Source organism: Nymphaea colorata, chromosome 11 (assembly GCF_008831285.2).
Source record: "Nymphaea colorata isolate Beijing-Zhang1983 chromosome 11, ASM883128v2, whole genome shotgun sequence".
Classification (NCBI taxonomy): Eukaryota; Viridiplantae; Streptophyta; class Magnoliopsida; order Nymphaeales; family Nymphaeaceae; genus Nymphaea; species Nymphaea colorata.
The window spans coordinates 1,890,149-1,908,979 of NC_045148.1; the positions used below are offsets into that span (position 1 = coordinate 1,890,149).

Genomic DNA, 18,831 nt, shown 5'->3' on the forward strand with positions numbered 1-18,831 from the left:
ACTTTTCAAAGCAATAAATGATGCCTCACATTACGTGCTCTAATATAAAAAAATTTATTGGTTGCCCAAAAAAACCTTTTGTTTTACATTCAATAGTGGCATTGTTAATACACATTAAAATCAAACACACCTCTCGCAATCTGCCTGGCATGAACTCTCCATTTCGAAATCATCCAGTTTACCAGCAATAATAAAACAACAGCAGAGCCACTAGCTAAGCTGTTCTGCGAACCAGAGCCTTCTCAAGTATTGCAACAGCTGTATTGCAACAGCTGCTGCTACTCATTCGCAATCCCATGTCTGAACCATGTGCTAATGATGGTACTCCATAAACACTTGGTGGACCCAGCCCAAAAAAGCAGATTTAGCAAACACATGTAGAGCAATGCCAGAAGTTTCACCTTTACATTTCCAAAGCTTTTATTTTCTCAAAATAGTTGTGTATTTCTTGGAGAAGTTGTGGCGAGTTCCCATCTTTAGCTGTAAGCTTGTAGTGTTCAAATTTTGCCTCATCACATTTCATGGCAACAGTTTTACCTACTTTCAAGCTCCCTAGAACAGTAAGAAGATTGGATAAGCTTTCAGAAAGAGAGAAGAATGAAATGGGGGGGAGGGGAGGAGAGAGAGAATCACACTATCAGCATTGTTTCCATCTACTTGAAGCTACCGAGATGGACAACCAAGTATATACTAGCTAGAGACTTATTGGTTAAAAAAATAGTGACTATAAGTTGACCTGCTGTCATGTATCTTGCATGACAATCTACTTTGCTATCTGACTAACTTATACAGAAACTTGTTTTGCTTATGTCATAAGCAACTTGATTAGACAATAAAAGAGACGGAAAGAAATGAGATGAAGGTTCCAAAGTTGTATTGTATGTGTAAACAGGAACAAACTACAGAACCTAATTGAAGGAAAATCAGCAATAAGAAACAGCCACTGACACAGGTCTCCAACGAAGCCAAGCACTTCTCCACAGTTTCCAAAGAAAGCATCTCTCTAGCAAGCAAAATAAATGTGCTAAACAGGGTTCTAAAACAATACAGTACAAAATGTAATCCTATGCACAGATCAAGAGGAATCATGGTTCATTTTCATTGAAAAAAAAATGGTTTGGATTGCAGGGAAGGTCAAGCAGGCTCGCTCGTAGCATGTACCATTGCCAACCATAAAGAAGCAATTGCTCTATCATTTTGTCAAATTAGAAAAGTGTATCAATTGACAATGCATTCTTTAACATGAAAGCTCCCAGCACACTAAGAATTAGCCTTCTAGGAAAATATATTCTATTATATGAAACAAATCTAGCAATTAGTAACAAACCAAATTGACTTACCACTCAAGTCCAACAAGTTGAATATTATTGGACATTGCCCAATGCTCTTAACCGTGGTGATAGCAGACCATACCATTTGATGTTCTTTGAAAGCCACTCTAATAATGCATAGCTTTGTTATTGGATTCACATACTTCACTGCCAGTAGAAACAGGGTCTAATGAGAGAAGTGAGGCTGATTCTGTAAGAATGCTCAGCAGATATATGGATTACTAAAGATTATTTTGTGCATCTCACAGGCATTTTCTTAACTAGACTAGTGGGCTGTAAATTCATGTTAATCCATACATTTTGGACCTCTAGGTTGTCAAAATCAGAAGTTAGAAACAGGTTGTTCAAGAATGGACTAGTCTGAACTATATAAAATCATGTTAATCCATACATTTTCGACACATTAAATTGAGTGAGAATAATCGTCTCATCTCCAGCGAAGTCCCGATTTTGGTCCAGAAAAGCTTCCACCACCACATACCGGTTTCTGAAAAGTGGCATCTCTGAAAAGGACGTTAACCCTGCAGTTGGTGTTTTCATCTTAATCAACACTTTACACGCAAGAATGTTTGACATGCAAAGAATATATGAACCAGTAAATAATCTTCAAAATTCAGCCACATTGAAATGAATAATATAAAAATTATGGAAGATATCCTGGTTCAGAATAATTAAACAGATCAACCTGAAGCAAAGGGAAACTACGAGAGCTCATGCATCACCATGTTGCTATCGAATTTTGAACTGCCAAAGCACCGCCCAATTGCATAACAATGGATCTTAGAGAAACAAAAAATAAGGTCAAATTCAAATACCTGAAGAGAGACAGAAAAAGAAAGATTACATGCTCGTGTCAAAAGGATTGAACAATATCAAGATTGAAGCATAGTCATGCTTTTAGGAAATAGTTAGAGGCAACGGCAAGTGATTTAAACTTGTGAGCTTGATCTCCATGTGCGATTGGGTCATCCTCATTGGCTTAATTTGAACGACTTGATGCTCTTATTATGCATATGGATTGAACACAAAATCAAAAACAGTTCAAGCATCCAATCAGAAAACGAAAACAAAAGAAAAAGAAAAAAAGAAAACAACCAATGCCACAGACATAAAACCATGGACAAAAATCTACGAATAAAAGTCCACGGGTGAAAATCCATGCGACAAAAATCACTTGCCCTAAAGTTTCTATCTGTGTGTGATAGGTTCAGACAAAAAAGTGTGGACCTCCTGTTTGATGAAACAGGCTACAATTGCAGGGATAAAAAGTTTAACCATTGGCAACAAAGTTTTAGGTTGTGAAGGTAAACGGTCTACGTGATCACAAGAAGCAAATCATGAAATTTTTTAGGTTGTCCATGTAAACAGTCGACATGTCAGAAGAAACAAATCATGAAATGGATAAGAAGAGACACCACTAATAGCAGCGTGATACATGAATCCAACTGTGCTTTATTAGACAAAGAATCTTCCTGATCGATTAATAGTAAAAAAGAACTTTTTGTAGGGACAAAAAAATGAAAAAAATAAAGTTTCAGGATTTGATGAAGCTCAAACCGAATGATTTGATTTGTATCAGTCCGTTATGCATATCTTGAAAACCAAGATACCCTATGAGTGGCAAATTAGCTGTCTTTGTTTTTTTTATCCCGCTTATTTAGTTATCTCATACCTCTCTCACTATTTGTTATCTCATACTTCTGTCCTTATATCATTATCTTCTACCATTATCATTATCTCATACCACCCCCTGTTAATATCTCAGACGCTAAGAGTATGTGATAATGATTATGAGATAATGATAGAGGTATGAGATAATAACAAGGTTAAGAATGTTCTTTGTACACATGCAATGTTAGAACATTGAATTAAATATGCATATTGGTAGTAGGGTGCACCCTTGGCGTTTGTTCATTGTGTATGATAGGTTATGGGATTCCAGGCCAGTCAAAATCACAACAGGCCCTTAGTTACCAATTGCTTGAATATGGTAGTAAAATTCCCTTGCTCGGTTTTGGAACTTGCATAAACTGACTTACAAGAATTTGCACACAAAACATAATATCTGGGTGTGCCACATTCAACTTGATCAACTGTCCAACCAAACGACAGTACTTGGAGCTTGGAAGGATCCTTTAATGGTTTGCTATCATCCGAAGTGAGTTTCAACTTTTGATCTATGGGAAAATCCATAGGTTTCACTCCTAGTAATCTTGCATCAGTTCAAATATCGAGAGTAAACTCATTTTGGCCAAGAAATATTGCGGACGGTGCACAAGCAAACTCCCGCTTCTGCAACCTATAGCAAATACAATTGGAGAGACCAACCCCTCAACTGGCTTACTTTTCTTTGTAATCTGCCAGCACTTGAAGCAAATAAATACATATCTGTCAGCAAGTAGTACACAAGGAGGAGGATTATGCGGCTTAGTTTGGAAATGACGCTTTGCTAAATGAGATCCTCTTTTTCTTGAAAAAGTTCAGCACAAACAAGAGAGATAGAGTTGTGTGCATACTCCTACGCACACTGGTGGGAACCTCTAGACCCGGCTTGACAAATTCACGCCCGAGTGTAGACCCCAACTCCAGGATCACTCGTGGGAGCCAAGACTAACTAAAAACAAATTATATTTACAAAGACTTATTAACAACCCTGGCTTAATAGTTCCCTAGGTCAAAGATACAAGTGTGTTTACCCTGACCCAAGACTTCAAACCTATTACAATGCTAAGGGGATTAAGGCTGGTAGAAACGTGAGCGATACAATTTTAACTCTCACAACTCACTCATCATTCATTCCAAACCATTCATACAATCCCTAAGAATGGCCAAACCATGTCCTTTCCCTTTGGTGGTCTAGCTACTCGCAACCGTGTCCTTGGCAAGGTGACTTGGAGGGACTATCGACAGTAGCAAATGACTAGAGTCTGACTTAGAAAGGAAAGTGCACCCAATTACCCACGTTCTATAGGGTGGTTAGAAGTTACCTTGCCGATGAGAGACCGGCTTAAACAGCAATAGGATCCGAGTGAAATCCAGTGGCAAAGCCACTCTCAGATATCGCAGCACGATGGTGAGGAGGCAGGAGCTCGGCCCACCTGGCCAAGGTTGCCTAGGCGCCTGCGTGGTTGATCTGCTGTTGTAGGCTATGAGTGCAGCAATAAGGCCGTGTGAAGTTGTCGCCTGCTGAACTGATAGCTCTGATTTGAACACAAACAGCCCTGGAGATGAACCTAATTAATGGACTCCAAGGGGTAAGGTCGTGCTCGGAACAAGGAGGTGAGCTCGGTATGGGTTAGATGGGTCCGGTCTAGGTAGATCTGGATAAGGTATGACTCAATGGCGATAGGGATTGGATGGTGCGGCTAGAGGGAGTGGGTTAGAGTAAATGCTAGTGAGTTAAACATAAGAGCGGTTAGGCTTAGGGGAATGCTAAGGGATGGCTTGTGTGATGTGAGGGAGTAAAGGCTAGAGGTTAATGACGAGGGGAATGGTAATTAGGAATGATATGGCAAAGGCTTAGAGTTATGACTCGGGTGAGAAGGGTGATTAAGGTATGAACGGTTGTGCGAAGGTGGGCAAGTGAAGGGTCATGCGAGAGGCAATAGGGAGTTAATGAACTTAGGGCTTGGATAATGATGGAGTGGGGTGTTAACGATGGAGTGGTGCTAGGTGGCGAGCTATGAGGATGAAGACCCTTGAGTTCGTATGGGTTTAGGAACGGTTACAAGGAGAGGAAGGGTCTAACGAGGGGAGGAAGGGACACTCTGGCAAGTGTTAGAGAATACTTACCTTGTGCGTGATGATGGAGGCGGAATTGACGAGAGGAGGGAATTAAATGCCTTGTGCGCGCGGTTTGGAGGTGAATGGCCTTGAACGTTGGATGAGGGACAGGTGTCACAATGAAGGGCTGGAATTGAGGATGCTTGAGAGTTTTGTAACTCTCGCTTTAATGTGAATGAGAAGGAGCTCGAAGGGAGAGCGTCGAGGTGTAACACTCGTCGTTCACACTTCTTTCTTAATGTGCTTAGGAGGTGGAATGACTACGGTGCCCTTGCTAATTAAAATTCAACTTACTACCAATTGATACTGACCAAGGGTAATATGGAAAGAAGCGGCAAATGTTTGAAGTCCGTCGAGTTTCCGCCGGAAATAATGCAGCGTCCGGTTTGACGGCGTTCACGATTTGGATTCCGACCGACGCTCGTTCTCCACCGTGGGATGTCAGATTCGCCTGAGATTTTGCAAGGATGTTGCTGAGATCTGGGCGATCCTAATTGAGCCAACGAGAGAGTGAAAACTGCATTGACCTTCCTCAAAATTGATATTAAACTTTCGCTCAATTTGGAGTTTTATTCCTGTGTATGATATTACGCACGATTTGGGAAAGACGAGCAGGGAACAAATCTCCTTCCTCGACAGCAACTCAAGTACGATGCTGGATTGATTGGGACAAGTTTCAAAGAGGATTAACCGGTCACTTTCGCTGAAATCCTATTGGCCGTCTACCAACGGAATTCCGACGAGCTCTCTCGGTTTTTCACCATGAAAATCAGTCCTCTAAGAGCTAGCGTCGATCTTCCTTTGGGAAGAAGCTGGGAGATTACCTACCTCTTCTTTTGCAACCGGAGTCATGTGCTTGGATGCTAGCCAGCTACTAGGTGGCCTTCTCGCCCGAGGGTACTAGTCCAGCCTCTCGACTGGTCTTCTCCACCGGCGGTACTAATCGCTTTCCACTAGTTTTCTCCAAGCCTTCCGGATTTCTTCTCCAGCCTCTAATTCCTTTCGTGGTTGAAGGAATTGCACTGTGAGAAGCTTGCAATTCAGTTGGGGAATTTGAGCGTAGGATGAAGATGCTCAAGGAGCCGGTGGCCTCCGAAGACGTCTTCAAGTCTGTCGTTCTTCAACCAGAGCCATGGGTTGAAGCTTGATGATTCCTATCACCGCCGGCAAGGTCGGTGAGGAAGAGAGGAACTCCCACACGGGGAAGAAAAACAACGAACAAACAACATAAGGAAAAAAGACTTACAAAAGAGTTTAAGTACTTAAAATAAAACCAGCTCTAACACATGAACCAAGACACTTCCTGAAATGAAAATGACTCAACTTAAGCAAATGCATAAAGGAAAATGAACCGAGACGGGACGTCTCGAAAGCTAGAACCCCTCGAACCTTGTGAGCTCGAGGTGGCGACTTGTCTGGGTGCCACCCAGACTCGGTAAGTATCGAGTTAGCCTTACCTATGAGGGCTTAGCCATATAATTTGTCTAAGTTAGCCTTAGACTAGCACGTTGGACCCGGTTGTAGGACTAGATTCTAGATTCGAACTTGTTTCAGCCGGGTCTAGGTCTTGATCTGCCTTGAAGTTCTCGGCCCTCTGTCCATGTTTAGATGTTGATGCTCTGCCCGTACTTGGTCGCTTGGTGCTCCGCCCACTGCACCTACAACAAGTATTTTGTTAACCTCCCTAAGCTCTAATTCCTCTGCCACTACAATCGGTCTCCTAAAGCCTCGGGAGATATTCTCTTTATGCTCCTTGCTGCTCACGCCTAACATCATCATCTTAGCGTGAGCTATACATGCTCGACCCTTCTTAGCCGAGTATGCTTTGGCCTTGCTGACCACATTGGCGCTTCTCTCCTTCGGTTTACGCCCTTCATTGGCCGTGCGTTGGCCCGCTGTATCCTTTGTCTTTAGCCTCCCTTGCTCGACACTCAAATTTTGCACTGCCTCGCTGCGGCTTAAGCCCTTGTTACGAGCTGTTGGCCTGGCCTCGACGACTCTCTCGGCCACGGCCATCGTCCACTGAGATAGATTTAGGCTCGCATCACACACACAAGTATGCACCGTAGGAAAAAAAGAAATGGGATTGAGGTTTTTTTTAAAGTTATTATAAAGAGATGTACATTTTAGACTTTTAACATTTTTATGATCTTTTTTTTCAATTAAAAAAAAGACTTAGAGATAAGTATTTAGGTCATTACACACCCTTGTTTTTGGGGAAAGGAGTATACACATGACCACTTCACAAACAAAAGGGCCAACACATTATCATATGCCATAGGTTTCGCCGACTTTTAACTTTTTCATAATCCTCTTTTTAGCTTCTTAAAAAGTTTCTTTTTTACTTAAATATCGGTCTTCCTTTGGTCGTTAGATGTGCACATTTTTTTGTGCACAGGAACATACTTATAACCACTTTGGCAAACAGGAGGGCCGACTTATATGATGCCATGAATTTTATTGACTTTTAACCTTTTCATAATTCTATTTTTATCCTCTTAAAAAGTTTCTTTTTTGCTTAGATATATGTATTTTCGTCATTACACACTCAGAGTACACAATTTTTTGTGCAAATGGGTGTACACAACCACTTTTGCAAACAAGAGGGCCGACTTATCATGATGCCATGGGTTCTATTGACTTTTAATGTTTTCATAATTTTATTTTTATTCTCTTGAAAAACTTCTTTTTTACTTAAATATAAGTATTTTGGTCATTATACACTTGTGTAGACAGGGGCCAACTTATAACCACTTTAACAATCCAAAGGGCCAACTTATTACCATGCCAATGGTCTTACCCCTCTCCACACGCCCAAACAATCTGTTTGAGCACTAGGAACTTGTTTATATGAAGGAGCATGGATGGGTGGAGTTCCAGATGTGGGTAGACCGGAGTCCAGGTAGTTATATGTATCTATTAATATGCTCCCCACAATTGCAAGGAAAAAGGAAAAGCTCTTTGTAAAAGACTGACAAGATTTTTTTCTAAAGTTCTCAAAATACCATAGTCTCAACGCAACTCATTCTGTGTGGCTCTCGCGTGCGACTCGCAAGAGCTACGAGCACAAGTCTCTTTCTTGATTTCACTACAAACTGTTAGTTCTCACACTGTTTTAGTAGTTAAAATAGACCGGTGTTGTTACTGTCTCAAATTACTAAAAGTTATTTATTTAAAAATATGAATAAAAAAACCTAAATATCTAAAAAATGATTAATAAGAAACTGACACGTAGCAACTTGCAATTGGGCATTGAACAGACTGGTGATAAGTCCTATGATTTAGGAGTGCAAATAATTGATTGTGATAGTAGTACCCAAGAAATTATAATGAAAAATTTGCATATCATTAAAATCATGGAATTTTATGATCAAAGTGCTCATCTTTTAAAAAATTAAAATGATTAAACGAACAAGGTATTTTGTTTTTAAAATTAAGAAAATAAAACCTCAAATTTTGATTTCATTCTAATCTAAGGAGGAATTATGATTCTTTAGCTGGTTGAATCTGACAACCTGGCAAGTTCAACGTTCCCCTCAGGTCTCAGGTACATAGTTTATATATACAAGAGACAGAGAAAGGGGACGAGAGAGAGGGAGACGATGTCTGGGTCAGCTGGTCTTCCTCTCCAGGAGAGGGTAGAACACCCAAACACTGTGGAGAGGGTGTTTCTCTCCATCCTCTCAGCTCTCATCCTGTGCTTGCTCCTCTACCGGCTGGCCGTCCTGCCGGAGCTGCCTGGCGGTGCGGCCTTAGGAGTGTGGCTGGCTGCCTTTCTGTGTGAGTGCTGGTTCGCTTTTATGTGGGTGCTGTCCCTCAACTACAAGTGGCACTTCGTCGAGAACAGGACCTTTCCCGACCGTCTTTTTCAGAGGTGAGATAAACCACGAATCTACAGAAACAAACACACAGAGAGGGAGAGAGAAAACCATGAAAGTCCATGCAACTATGAAATCAGTTACTTCAAAAGGTCTGGAATTTGCAGGTTCAAATCATCTGAAGAGTTTCCTGCCATGGACGTGTTCGTCACCACAGCCGATCCGGTGATGGAGCCTCCCATCATCACCGTCAACACCGTACTCTCCATTCTCGCCGTTGATTACCCAGCTTCGAAGATCGCCTGCTACGTGTCGGATGATGGTTGCTCGCCCATCACCTTCTTCTCCCTACTAGAGGCCTCCAAATTTGCTCAATCGTGGGTTCCCTTCTGCAAGAAGTATGGAGTAGAGTACAGGGCTCCCTTCAAGTACTTCTCCTTGTCTCAAACTTACCACAATCCGTCCTCCACTTTCCATCAAGATTGGAAAGAGATGAAGGTAAAAATGTTTTGAGTTGATAAAATAGACAAAAACTGGTCCATTTTTTCCCTTTTTTCTGCATTTCATTTTTATTAAATTAAAAAAAAAAAGTGTTCAGCATGTGGTGCTTACCTGGTGAAAATGCCATGACCAGGCTAATAGCCAAAGCTTTTGCCTAACTCTTTGTCTTCTTATAAATAAAACCTGCTTTCTTCGGTGTCTTGCCATCTCACTATGTTTTGGGCAACACATGCCATGCAGCCTCGGGCTCGATCGTGAACTGATCGAACCATGTCCATCTTGATTTTGTCTTCTCTTGAGAGGAGATTGATATTAAATGGCCGGCACCACCCAAAGAAAGTGATTGAAGTTACCACTGTTGTTTTCAAAAACAGATGCAGGAATATTCGCTTGGGAACTGGACAAAGCCTGTTCACTCGCAATAAAATAGTTTTCCTTTTTCTCAAAATTTTATGTACACTTGTGTGGAGATACTGGAAACTTGTTCACAAGTTAGACAAAAATCAAGAGTTGTTCATAATATTCAAGAGTGTCGTGTCAGTTTTCATTGTACTCGTTTTTAATATTTTTTTTAACGACATTACTTTCCCTGCAAGTAGAGAGCATACGAGGAGCTTGCTGAGAAGATATCGGAGACGGCTCACAAATCAATTCCAGATAAATTTTCGGGGGAAGAATTTTCAGATTTTGCACAAGTCCAGAAGCGGAATCATCCTGCTATCGTGAAGGTACCTAGTCAAAGCTCTTTTGGCTGTAGTGAATGGGTGCAAGGGTGGAGCCAGATTTTTTTCCTTTTTTTTTAAGAGAAAAATAACAATTTATTAGAATAATATGTATAACTTTATCAAACACTGGTGAGATTGCCCGTGCCCAGGGTTTACATTGTTTCATGTCCTAATGAGATAGCTTCTTAATTTCTTGGTGTGAAATCAGATTATAAACGAGCACAAGGGAAGAGAAGATGATCAGGTGCCACACTTGATTTACTTATCCAGAGAGAAACGACCTTCACACGCACACCACTTCAAAGCAGGAGCCATGAACGTTCTGGTATTGACCAAGGCCCATGTCTCCCTGAACCCAGACGGCTCAGCCGCCTCAAATCCTTTTGTTTGACTTCGTTGACTTGGTTGGTTTGTTCAGACAAGGGTTTCTGGAGTGATGACCAATGCACCGTTCATGCTAAACCTGGACTGTGACATGTTCGTGAACAACCCCAAGGCGCTGTACCATGCCCTGTGCCTCTTGCTGGGGTTTGAGTCCGAGGTGCAAAGTGGGTTCGTGCAGTTTCCACAGATGTTCCATGGTGCACTCAAGGACGACCCATATGGGAACCAACTCAAGGTGTTGATCAAGGTGCGTCATTCTAAAGCCTCAAGTTTAAATCAACTGTGTCAAGTTTGACCGACTTGTAAGTGGTAGAGTAATTTGAGTCGCCGACTAGAGTCTGGTGTGAGCATTACATGTGATTGAAGCAAGGTCCAGCTGCATTTCAATGGGATGTTTGAAGGGCTGGTGTGGGCACCGACTCACACCAACCACACTGTAGCTCCGTTACTGAGTTGTGTCGAGTTGGACTGATCTGACTCACACCAACCACACTGTAGCTCCGTTACTGAATTGTGTCGAGTTGGACTGATTAGGCTCGACCTTGCGAACCGTCTAAGGGCTCGCCTTGCCAAGAGTAGAATCATGTTTGATTCCTAGATATGGATCTGAATCATCTCCAGTCAAACAGCAACTGGACGTTTAGTGAATATGGACCAGGGATCACAACTCGACGAACAACTAGTTGTTCTTCTGCCAGCCTCTTATTTTTCCTGGGACTTGTAACACCCTCGTTGTCGTCCCCCAATTGTGTTCAGTTCGTTTTTTGTTTTACTAAGTTTCACTTGTGAGTGCAGCACCTCATGCCAGGGAGCAATGCATGTCAAGGGCCCATGTATGGGGGCACCGGCTGCTTCCACCGAAGGAAAGCCATTTACGGTCAGCAACCCCTAGAGCGTCCACTCACCAAAAATGGACCCTACAACTACAAATTAGCTAATGGTGCTGCCTATTCACTCTCTTCCTCATATAATGAGTATCTTAGTGCTATATATATATATACATTGACTATGTAAAGTTACCCAGCCATCTAATTAGGGTTTTTCATCTGATGTACATAAATGGTTGACAGAAAAACATAGACAAAAAAGTGATAATTAATTCTAGATAACGAAAATGTCAATCACATTTTTCTCATTATTTTTCTCTTGACAATCTTCATATTGGATCAGATGGTACTAGTTAGATGGCTGTATGATTCGAAATAGCTAGAGTTACCATTATATATATATATATATATATATATATATATATATATATATATATATTAGGTCCATAACTGTGCTATGAAATTTGAAACTTGGACGCATTATTTGGTGAAAAGCACATGTATATTGGAAATGTAGGGAGCCAAAATGGGAGGTGTGGCATTGAAGAAGCATTGGCAGCCATATTTGGAGGCAACCAGCCCTTAATTGAATCAGCACTTAGAGCAGCCTCTGAAGGCAGAGCCGTCATCGACCCTTCTTCCTCACGGACCCTTTCAAGTTCTTTGGAAGCAGCCATTGCTGTCTCTGCTTGTGATTACGAAGACAACACCCTATGGGGCAAACAGGTTGTTTCTCTCTCCAACAATTGATATTATAGAGTTGTTCTTTAGTGAGTCGGATTATAAGTTAATCTTCTGATTGATCTTTCTCAATGGCTTGTAGTGCTTTCATTGTCCCTTCCCTCGATAAACCAATGCAATTCAAAGCGTGTTCCATTGCAAAATAACAATAGAAAACCATGTTTAGTTTTTGCCATCCACAGCATCTGCAAGCATTCACAAAAGGGCCTACAGGGCAAGGAATAGTTTTTCAAAAATTAAAAAATTGATTCATGTTTTTGGAAAAAAACTCTTACGCCCCCTTAAAATTAAGATCTCCCTGATTTTGCTTTTGGCATGTGTGGTTCATTCTGGGTTCATGCGCTTTAATGTGTTTTTGATTAATGCATCAATTCTAAATGACTAGTTTTTTTTTTTTTCAGGTTGGTTGGGATTATGGATCAACAGTAGAGGATGTCATGACAGGGTGTAGGATCCACTCCTCAGGCTGGAACTCAGTCACATGTTTGCCTGATCCACCAGCATTTCTTGGTGCCGCACCGTCTACCGGACCCGACACCATGGTCCAGCAGAAAAGATGGGCCACCGGTTTGTTTGAAATTCTCCTCAGCCGGCGGAACCCCCTGAGGGCTACAGTGAGGGAGAAGCTGCAACTGAGACAATGCATGGTTTATCTCAGTGTGTTGTTGTGGGCAGCCCGATCTGTACCCGAACTTTGCTACGCTATTCTGCCTGCATTATGCATATTCACAAACACTTCCATCTTCCCTAAGGTATCAGCTCTCTTTCCCTTCTTATTCAAGTAGTCATGTGATCAGGTCTATTGAGGTACCAGTCAGGCTTTGGCTAGGAGTCTGTCTGGTTTTAGATCATCAGATCCAGGCCACAAGCTGTCTGATTTGTTTTATTGCATGAGCAGAGTACCAATTCAAGTCCTTGAGAAAATTTTAAGCAAAGGGGAGATCTTATAACAAGGAAAGAAATCATTTATGTGCAAAACATTATAAAGAATTGTAAAAATTCCAAGGTTTATAAGAAAATGGGAAACATGAAGAGCTATATGAATGTGAAACTGTGAATAATCCATTGATGCTTAAAAGTGTCAAAACTTTTAAACTGATGATATGTTATTGGTGTGTTTATGTTTCTAATATATCACCAAATTTGAATCCTTATTATTCAGATAGTTTGATGGATAAACCTAGTAACCGTCATCCATAAATTTAACTAAGTTTGGACTGGCCGACATGCACTTTGAGACAACTAATTTCAATCAAGGTGGATCCAATAGGCAGAAGGCTAGTTATGGTAGCATCATCTGTCTTGCAGATAACTGATCCAGAATTCAGACTACCGGCTGCAGTTTTCTTCATCTTCAACATCTACATTCTCCTGGAATACCTTCTTTGTGGTCTATCAGTGCGAGAATGGTGGAACAATCAGAGAATGGCCAGGATTCTGAGTTCAACTGCCTGGTTGTTTGGTCTCCTAGCTGTATTACTCAAGGTTTTTGGGATCTCAGATACGGCATTCGAGCTCACTCGCAAAGATGATTTGGAAGGTGCACCGGCTGAGGCAGGGAAGTTCATTTTTGACTCGTCGGCAATTTATGTGCCCGCAACAACACTGCTCTTTGTGAACATGACAGCCCTGGCTCTGGGCCTAGCCAAGACGGTGATGGAAATGGAAGCTGCTGCTTATGTGGGGGAGTTGGTGTGTTGTGCTTGGGTGGTTATGAGCTTCCTGCCCTTCGTAAAAGGACTGTTTAGACGTGAGCAATATGGTATTCCTTGGCCAACAGTCTGCAAGTCCGGCACGGCCGCTTTGATCTTCGTATGCTTATGCAGGCAGTTCTCAAACTAATGACCGAAATTTAGGCCAATTCATGAACGATCTTCCCACCGAACAAGGAAGATTGTATTTGTCAAGATTCATTTAAGCTTGATCCTGCTGAACCTTTCGCAGAAAACGGTTTCCTAGTTGCTTAGAGAGTTGCATGTCTTCTTTCTTTCCCTTATTCTCTGTGTGAACGCTCACATCTATGTCAGTCTTTGTGTCGCATTCCCTTTTATCGAATGTTATTTATAAACGACGTGTGTTTTACCTTTTAACTGAAAGCCGTTCATAAACAAGCTGCATCAAATTACAAATACAGGTGGAAAGAAGGCAACTGTGAAGGTCGTACAATCATTGCCTCTGCCGATACAAACCTGCTAGAGGAATAAAACATTTCAACCACATAAAGGTCGCCTCAAAGAAGTGAAATTGTGACAAAAGTAATGTCTTGCGCTTATTCCTCACTGACATGACAAGTGCTAGTGCACTTTTCAAAGCAATGAATGATGCCTCACATTACGTGCTCTAATATAAAAAAAAATTATTGGTTGCCCAAAAAAACCTTTTGTTTTACATTCAATAGTGGCATTGTTAATCCACATTAAAATCAAACACATCTCTCGCAATCTGCCTGGCATGACTCTCCATTTCGAAATCATCCAGTTTACCAGCTATAATAAAACAATAGCAGAGCCACTAGCTAAGCTGTTCTGCGAACCAGAGCCTTCTCAAGTATTGCAACAGCTGCTGCTACTCATTCGCAATCCCATGTCTGAACCATGTGCTAATGATGGTACTCCATAAACACTTGGTGGACCCAGCCCAAAAACGCAGATTTAGCAAACACATGTAGAGCAATGCCAGAAGTTTCACCTTTACATTTCCAAAGCTTTTATTTTCTCAAAATAGTTGTGTATTTCTTGGAGAAGTTGTGGCGAGTTCCCATCCTTCGCTGTAAGCTTGTAGTGTTCAAATTTTGCCTCATCACATTTCATGGCAACAGTTTTACATACTTTCAAGCTCCCTAGAACAGTAAGAAGATTGGATAAGCTTTCAGAAAGAGAGAAGAATGAAATGGAGGGGGAGGGGGAGAGAGAGAGAATCACACTATCAGCATTGTTTCCATCTACTTGAAGCTACCGAGATGGACAACCAAGTATATACTAGCTAGAGACTTATTGGTTAAAAAAATAGTGACTATAAGTTAACCTGCTATCATGTATCTTGCATGACAATCTACTTTGCTATGTGACTAACTTATACAGAAACTTGTTTTGCTTATGTCATAAGCAACTTGATTAGACAATAAAAGAGACGGAAAGAAATGAGATGAAGGTTCCAAAGTTGTATTGTATGTGTAAACAGGAACAAACTACAGAACCTAATTGAAGGAAAATCAACAATAAGAAACAGCCACTGACACAGGTCTCCAACGAAGCCAAGCACTTCTCCACAGTTTCCAAAGAAAGCATCTCACTAGCAAGCAAAATAAATGTGCTAAACACGGTTCTAAAACAATACAGTACAAAATGTAATCCTATGCACAGATCAAGAGGAGTCATGGTTCATTTTCATTGAAAAAAAAAAAAAAAAAAAAAAAGTGGTTTGGATTGCAGGGAAGGTCAAGCAGGCTCGCTCATAGCATGTACCATTGCCAACCATAAAGAAGCAATTGCTCTATCATTTTGTCAAATTAGAAAAGTGTATCAATTGAAAATGCATTCTTTAACATGAAAGCTCCCAGCACACTAAGAATGAGTCTTCTAGGAAAATATATTCTATTACATGAAACAAATCTAGCAATTAGTAACAAACCAAATTGACTTACCACTCAAGTCCAACAAGTTGAATATTATTGGACATTGCCCAATGCTCTTAACCATGGTGATAGCAGACCATACCATTTGATGTTCTTTACGAGCCACTCTAATAATGCATAGCTTTGTTATTGGATTCACATACTTCACTGCCAGTAGAAACAGGGTCTAATGAGAGAAGTGAGGCTGATTCTATAAGAATGCTCAGCAGATGTATGAATTACTAAGATTATTTTGTGCATCTCACAGGCATTTTCAAAACTAGAGTAGTGGACTGTAAATTCATGTTAATCCATACATTTTGGACCACTAGGTTGTCAAAATCAGAAGGTAGAAACAGGTTGATCAAGACCTTACTAGTCTGAACTATTCCATTCAAGTCAGGCCAAGTTGATTGGCTAAAAATAAATAAACCTATATATTTGTTACAAAACAGATACAGAAACACATATCTTTAAGTGCACACACACACAAATATAATATATTAGCTTTGGATTAGTCAGCTGACCAAGGACAAGGCTAGTCAATGACCAGCTTCACCAATCACGGGTTTAACAACACAGTATTGACAATTGACTCAACTGACTAGTCAGGATCTGACTACAAAGGTCGAGATGACACTCAATGATGTATGATGAAAACAACAGCACCAGAAAATTAAGATCCGCTGATAAATTAACAACAATTATGGAGCAACTCAAAGACAAATTGCAAATAGATTACCCTGGAAGGATCCGAGAGAGGCAGCTAAGCCACATTTTCCAAAATTGAATTGAATACTGTCTTTAATTGCTTTTGACACATTAAATTGAGTGAGAATAATTGTCTCATCTCCAGCGAAGTCCCGATTTGGGTCCAAAAAAGCTTCCACCACCATATACCGGTTTCGGAAAGGTGGCATCTCTGAAAAGTACGTTAACCCTGCAATTGGTGTTTTCATCTTAATCAACACTTTACACACAAGAATGTTTGGCATGTAAAGAACATATGAACCAATAAATAATCTTCAAAATTCAGCCACATTGAAATGAATAATATAAAATTATGGAAGATATCCTGGTTCAGAATAATTAAACAGATCAACCTGAAGCAAAGGGAAGTTACGAGAGCTCATGCATCACATGTTGCTATCGCAGTTTGAACTGCCAAAGCACCGCTCAATTGCATAACAATAGATCTTAGAGAAACAAAAAATAAGGTCAAATTCAAATACATGAAGAGAGTACAAGAGAGACAGGAAAAGAGAGATTACATGCTCGTGTCAAAAGGATTGAACAATATGAAGATTGATGCATAGTCATGCTTTTAGGACATAGTTAGAGGCAACGGCATTCAAGTGATTTAAACTTGTGAGCTTGATCTCCATGTACGATTGGGTGTTCCTCATTGGCTTAATTAGAACGACTTGATGCTCTTATTATGCATATGGATTGAACAAAAAATCAACGACAGTTCAAGCATCTAATCAGAAAACGAAAACAAAAGAAAAAGAAAAAAGAAAACAACCAATGCCACAGACATAAAACCATGGACAAAAATCTACGAATAAAAGTCCACGGATGAAAATCCAAGCGACAAAAATCTCGTCCTAAATTTTCTATCTGTGTGTGATAGGTTCAGACAAAAAAAGTGTGGACAAATGTCTCCTGTTTGATGAAACAGGATACAATTGCAGGGATAAAAAGTTTAACCATTGGCAACAAAGTTTTAGGTTGTGAATGTAGACAGTCTACGTGAACACAAGAAGCAAATCATGAATTTGTTTAGGTTGTCCATGTAAACAGCCAACATGTTACAAGAAACAAATCTTGAAATGAATAAGAGACACCACTAATAGCAGCATGATACATGAATCCAACTGTGCTTTATTAAACAAAGAATCTACCTGATAAGGAAGAAATAAGTGTGCTTCAACGATCATGTTCAATTAAAGCATTCGACTTCAACATCAATGACCACTACAAGAGATCAAATATTCTAGCGAGAAAAACAAACTAAAAACTGACTTCCAGCTGGTTGGAAAACACTGAACGAGGAAAACCACCGCCCAGTCCTCACAACAAGAGATCAAAAGATCAAACACTAAGACATCATCGGTGACTACTAAGACGGAAGTAAAGCACATATATATACAATTTCTGCAGCTTCCGGAATGTGGGTAGTCGCCGAAACCAAAAAATCGACGCAAGGATTGAAAAACAGACAAATACCAGTCGCTTGATCACCGGTGCTGTTCCCCCGACCGTCGAACACCGGAGAGCAGGCAGCAAAAGACCCAACTACAAATCATAGAGTATTCAATGTTGTTCCAACGAAGAGGGGTTTTACCTCTCATTGGCGGAGAGCGAGTCAGAAAAAACAAAGAGATAACAACATACCTTGTGCTGCGGTGGAGACGGCAGCTGATGAGAAAAGGGTCTGCTTCTGCAGCTATGCCCGCTGCTGCGGGCGGTGGAGAGGAAGACGAGCGAGCGCTTGAGCAGGAGGAGAACGAGAAGCTCTAACGGGCTTTTCTTTATCAGCGGACAAAGTTCAGCCCGACTTATTTTCATGGGCCGAAAGTCCGCGCTCTCGCCCTCTAGAGCGCCAACTTTTTTGGCCGCGCGTGACGAAGAAGCACGGACAATATCAATAACGCGGGCAAAGGTCCCCCTTAACTCTTAAGAGGAAAATCCGCTCCTATCAAACGCCTTAGATATATAGAACCTCAGTTAATTAAGAAATACTTCTAAAAAAATTTAAAATTGTAAAAAAATAAATGCTAGATATTTCTCCAAATTTGAAGAAGTCTCAGTAACCTGGATGCATCCAAACAATCGCACACTCGATCCTGTAATTTCTTGATCAAGATCCCTCCAAAGTCATCCGAATGCTGATAGAGATGTCAACACTATACCAGTTTTTAAGATATTCATATATTCAAATTTGAAGATGAATTAAAAAATCATATCCCAATCTAAATCTAAAATCTGATTTTACAATCTCAATCTGACTTTGACTAAATTTTAAAAGCATTGGATATAGGATAAATATCCTTCATAACTAAACGTGACCTGAATCCGAACCTGATAAGATATTTATGTCGGATC

General features: G+C 40.6%; 2 protein-coding genes across 13 annotated transcripts; one reads left to right on the forward strand and one right to left on the reverse strand.

The window, feature by feature from the left end:
- Positions 1-35: 35 nt before the first annotated feature.
- Positions 36-18,358, reverse strand: LOC116265012 (probable ribonuclease P/MRP protein subunit POP5). 12 transcript variants are annotated; one of them, XR_004174953.1, is made up of 5 exons: positions 4,319-6,332; positions 2,017-2,110; positions 1,723-1,852; positions 1,341-1,478; positions 36-552 (listed from the first exon to the last, which is right to left on the reverse strand). XR_004174953.1 is itself a non-coding variant. In XM_050080447.1 (4 exons), the coding sequence occupies exons 2-4, from the start codon at positions 16,641-16,643 to the stop codon at positions 404-406; spliced, it is 465 nt and encodes a 154-aa protein (XP_049936404.1). In that variant the 5' UTR covers positions 16,644-16,663; positions 18,121-18,358; the 3' UTR covers positions 36-403. The 12 variants fall into 12 exon arrangements, 4 of the variants coding, with proteins under 4 accessions (XP_049936404.1, XP_049936405.1, XP_031501380.1 ...); XR_007574625.1 differs by having other exon boundaries at positions 1,723-1,882; XR_004174954.1 differs by having other exon boundaries at positions 1,723-5,565; positions 5,943-6,332.
- On the forward strand, positions 8,676-14,178 carry LOC116265065 (cellulose synthase-like protein H1). Its single transcript, XM_031645603.2, has 9 exons — positions 8,676-8,988; positions 9,100-9,430; positions 10,033-10,161; positions 10,367-10,483; positions 10,577-10,789; positions 11,338-11,482; positions 11,887-12,095; positions 12,512-12,862; positions 13,419-14,178. The coding sequence occupies exons 1-9, from the start codon at positions 8,717-8,719 to the stop codon at positions 13,950-13,952; spliced, it is 2,301 nt and encodes a 766-aa protein (XP_031501463.1). The 5' UTR covers positions 8,676-8,716; the 3' UTR covers positions 13,953-14,178.
- Positions 18,359-18,831: the final 473 nt, after the last annotated feature.

Coding starts and splice junctions, on each gene's coding strand:
- LOC116265065 (XM_031645603.2), top strand. CDS start 8,717: ATGTCTGGGTCAGCTGGTCTTCCTCTCCAGGAGAGGGTAGAACACCCA. Junction 10,484..10,576: donor CAGGAGCCATGAACGTTCTG/GTATTGACCAAG, acceptor TGGTTTGTTCAG/ACAAGGGTTTCTGGAGTGAT. Junction 12,096..12,511: donor ACACCCTATGGGGCAAACAG/GTTGTTTCTCTC, acceptor TTTTTTTTTCAG/GTTGGTTGGGATTATGGATC.
- LOC116265012 (XM_050080447.1), bottom strand. CDS start 16,643: ATGCCACCTTTCCGAAACCGGTATATGGTGGTGGAAGCTTTTTTGGAC. Junction 1,479..16,465: donor CTCTCTCGGATCCTTCCAGG/GTAATCTATTTG, acceptor TTCTACTGGCAG/TGAAGTATGTGAATCCAATA. Junction 553..1,340: donor CAACTTGTTGGACTTGAGTG/GTAAGTCAATTT, acceptor TTACTGTTCTAG/GGAGCTTGAAAGTAGGTAAA.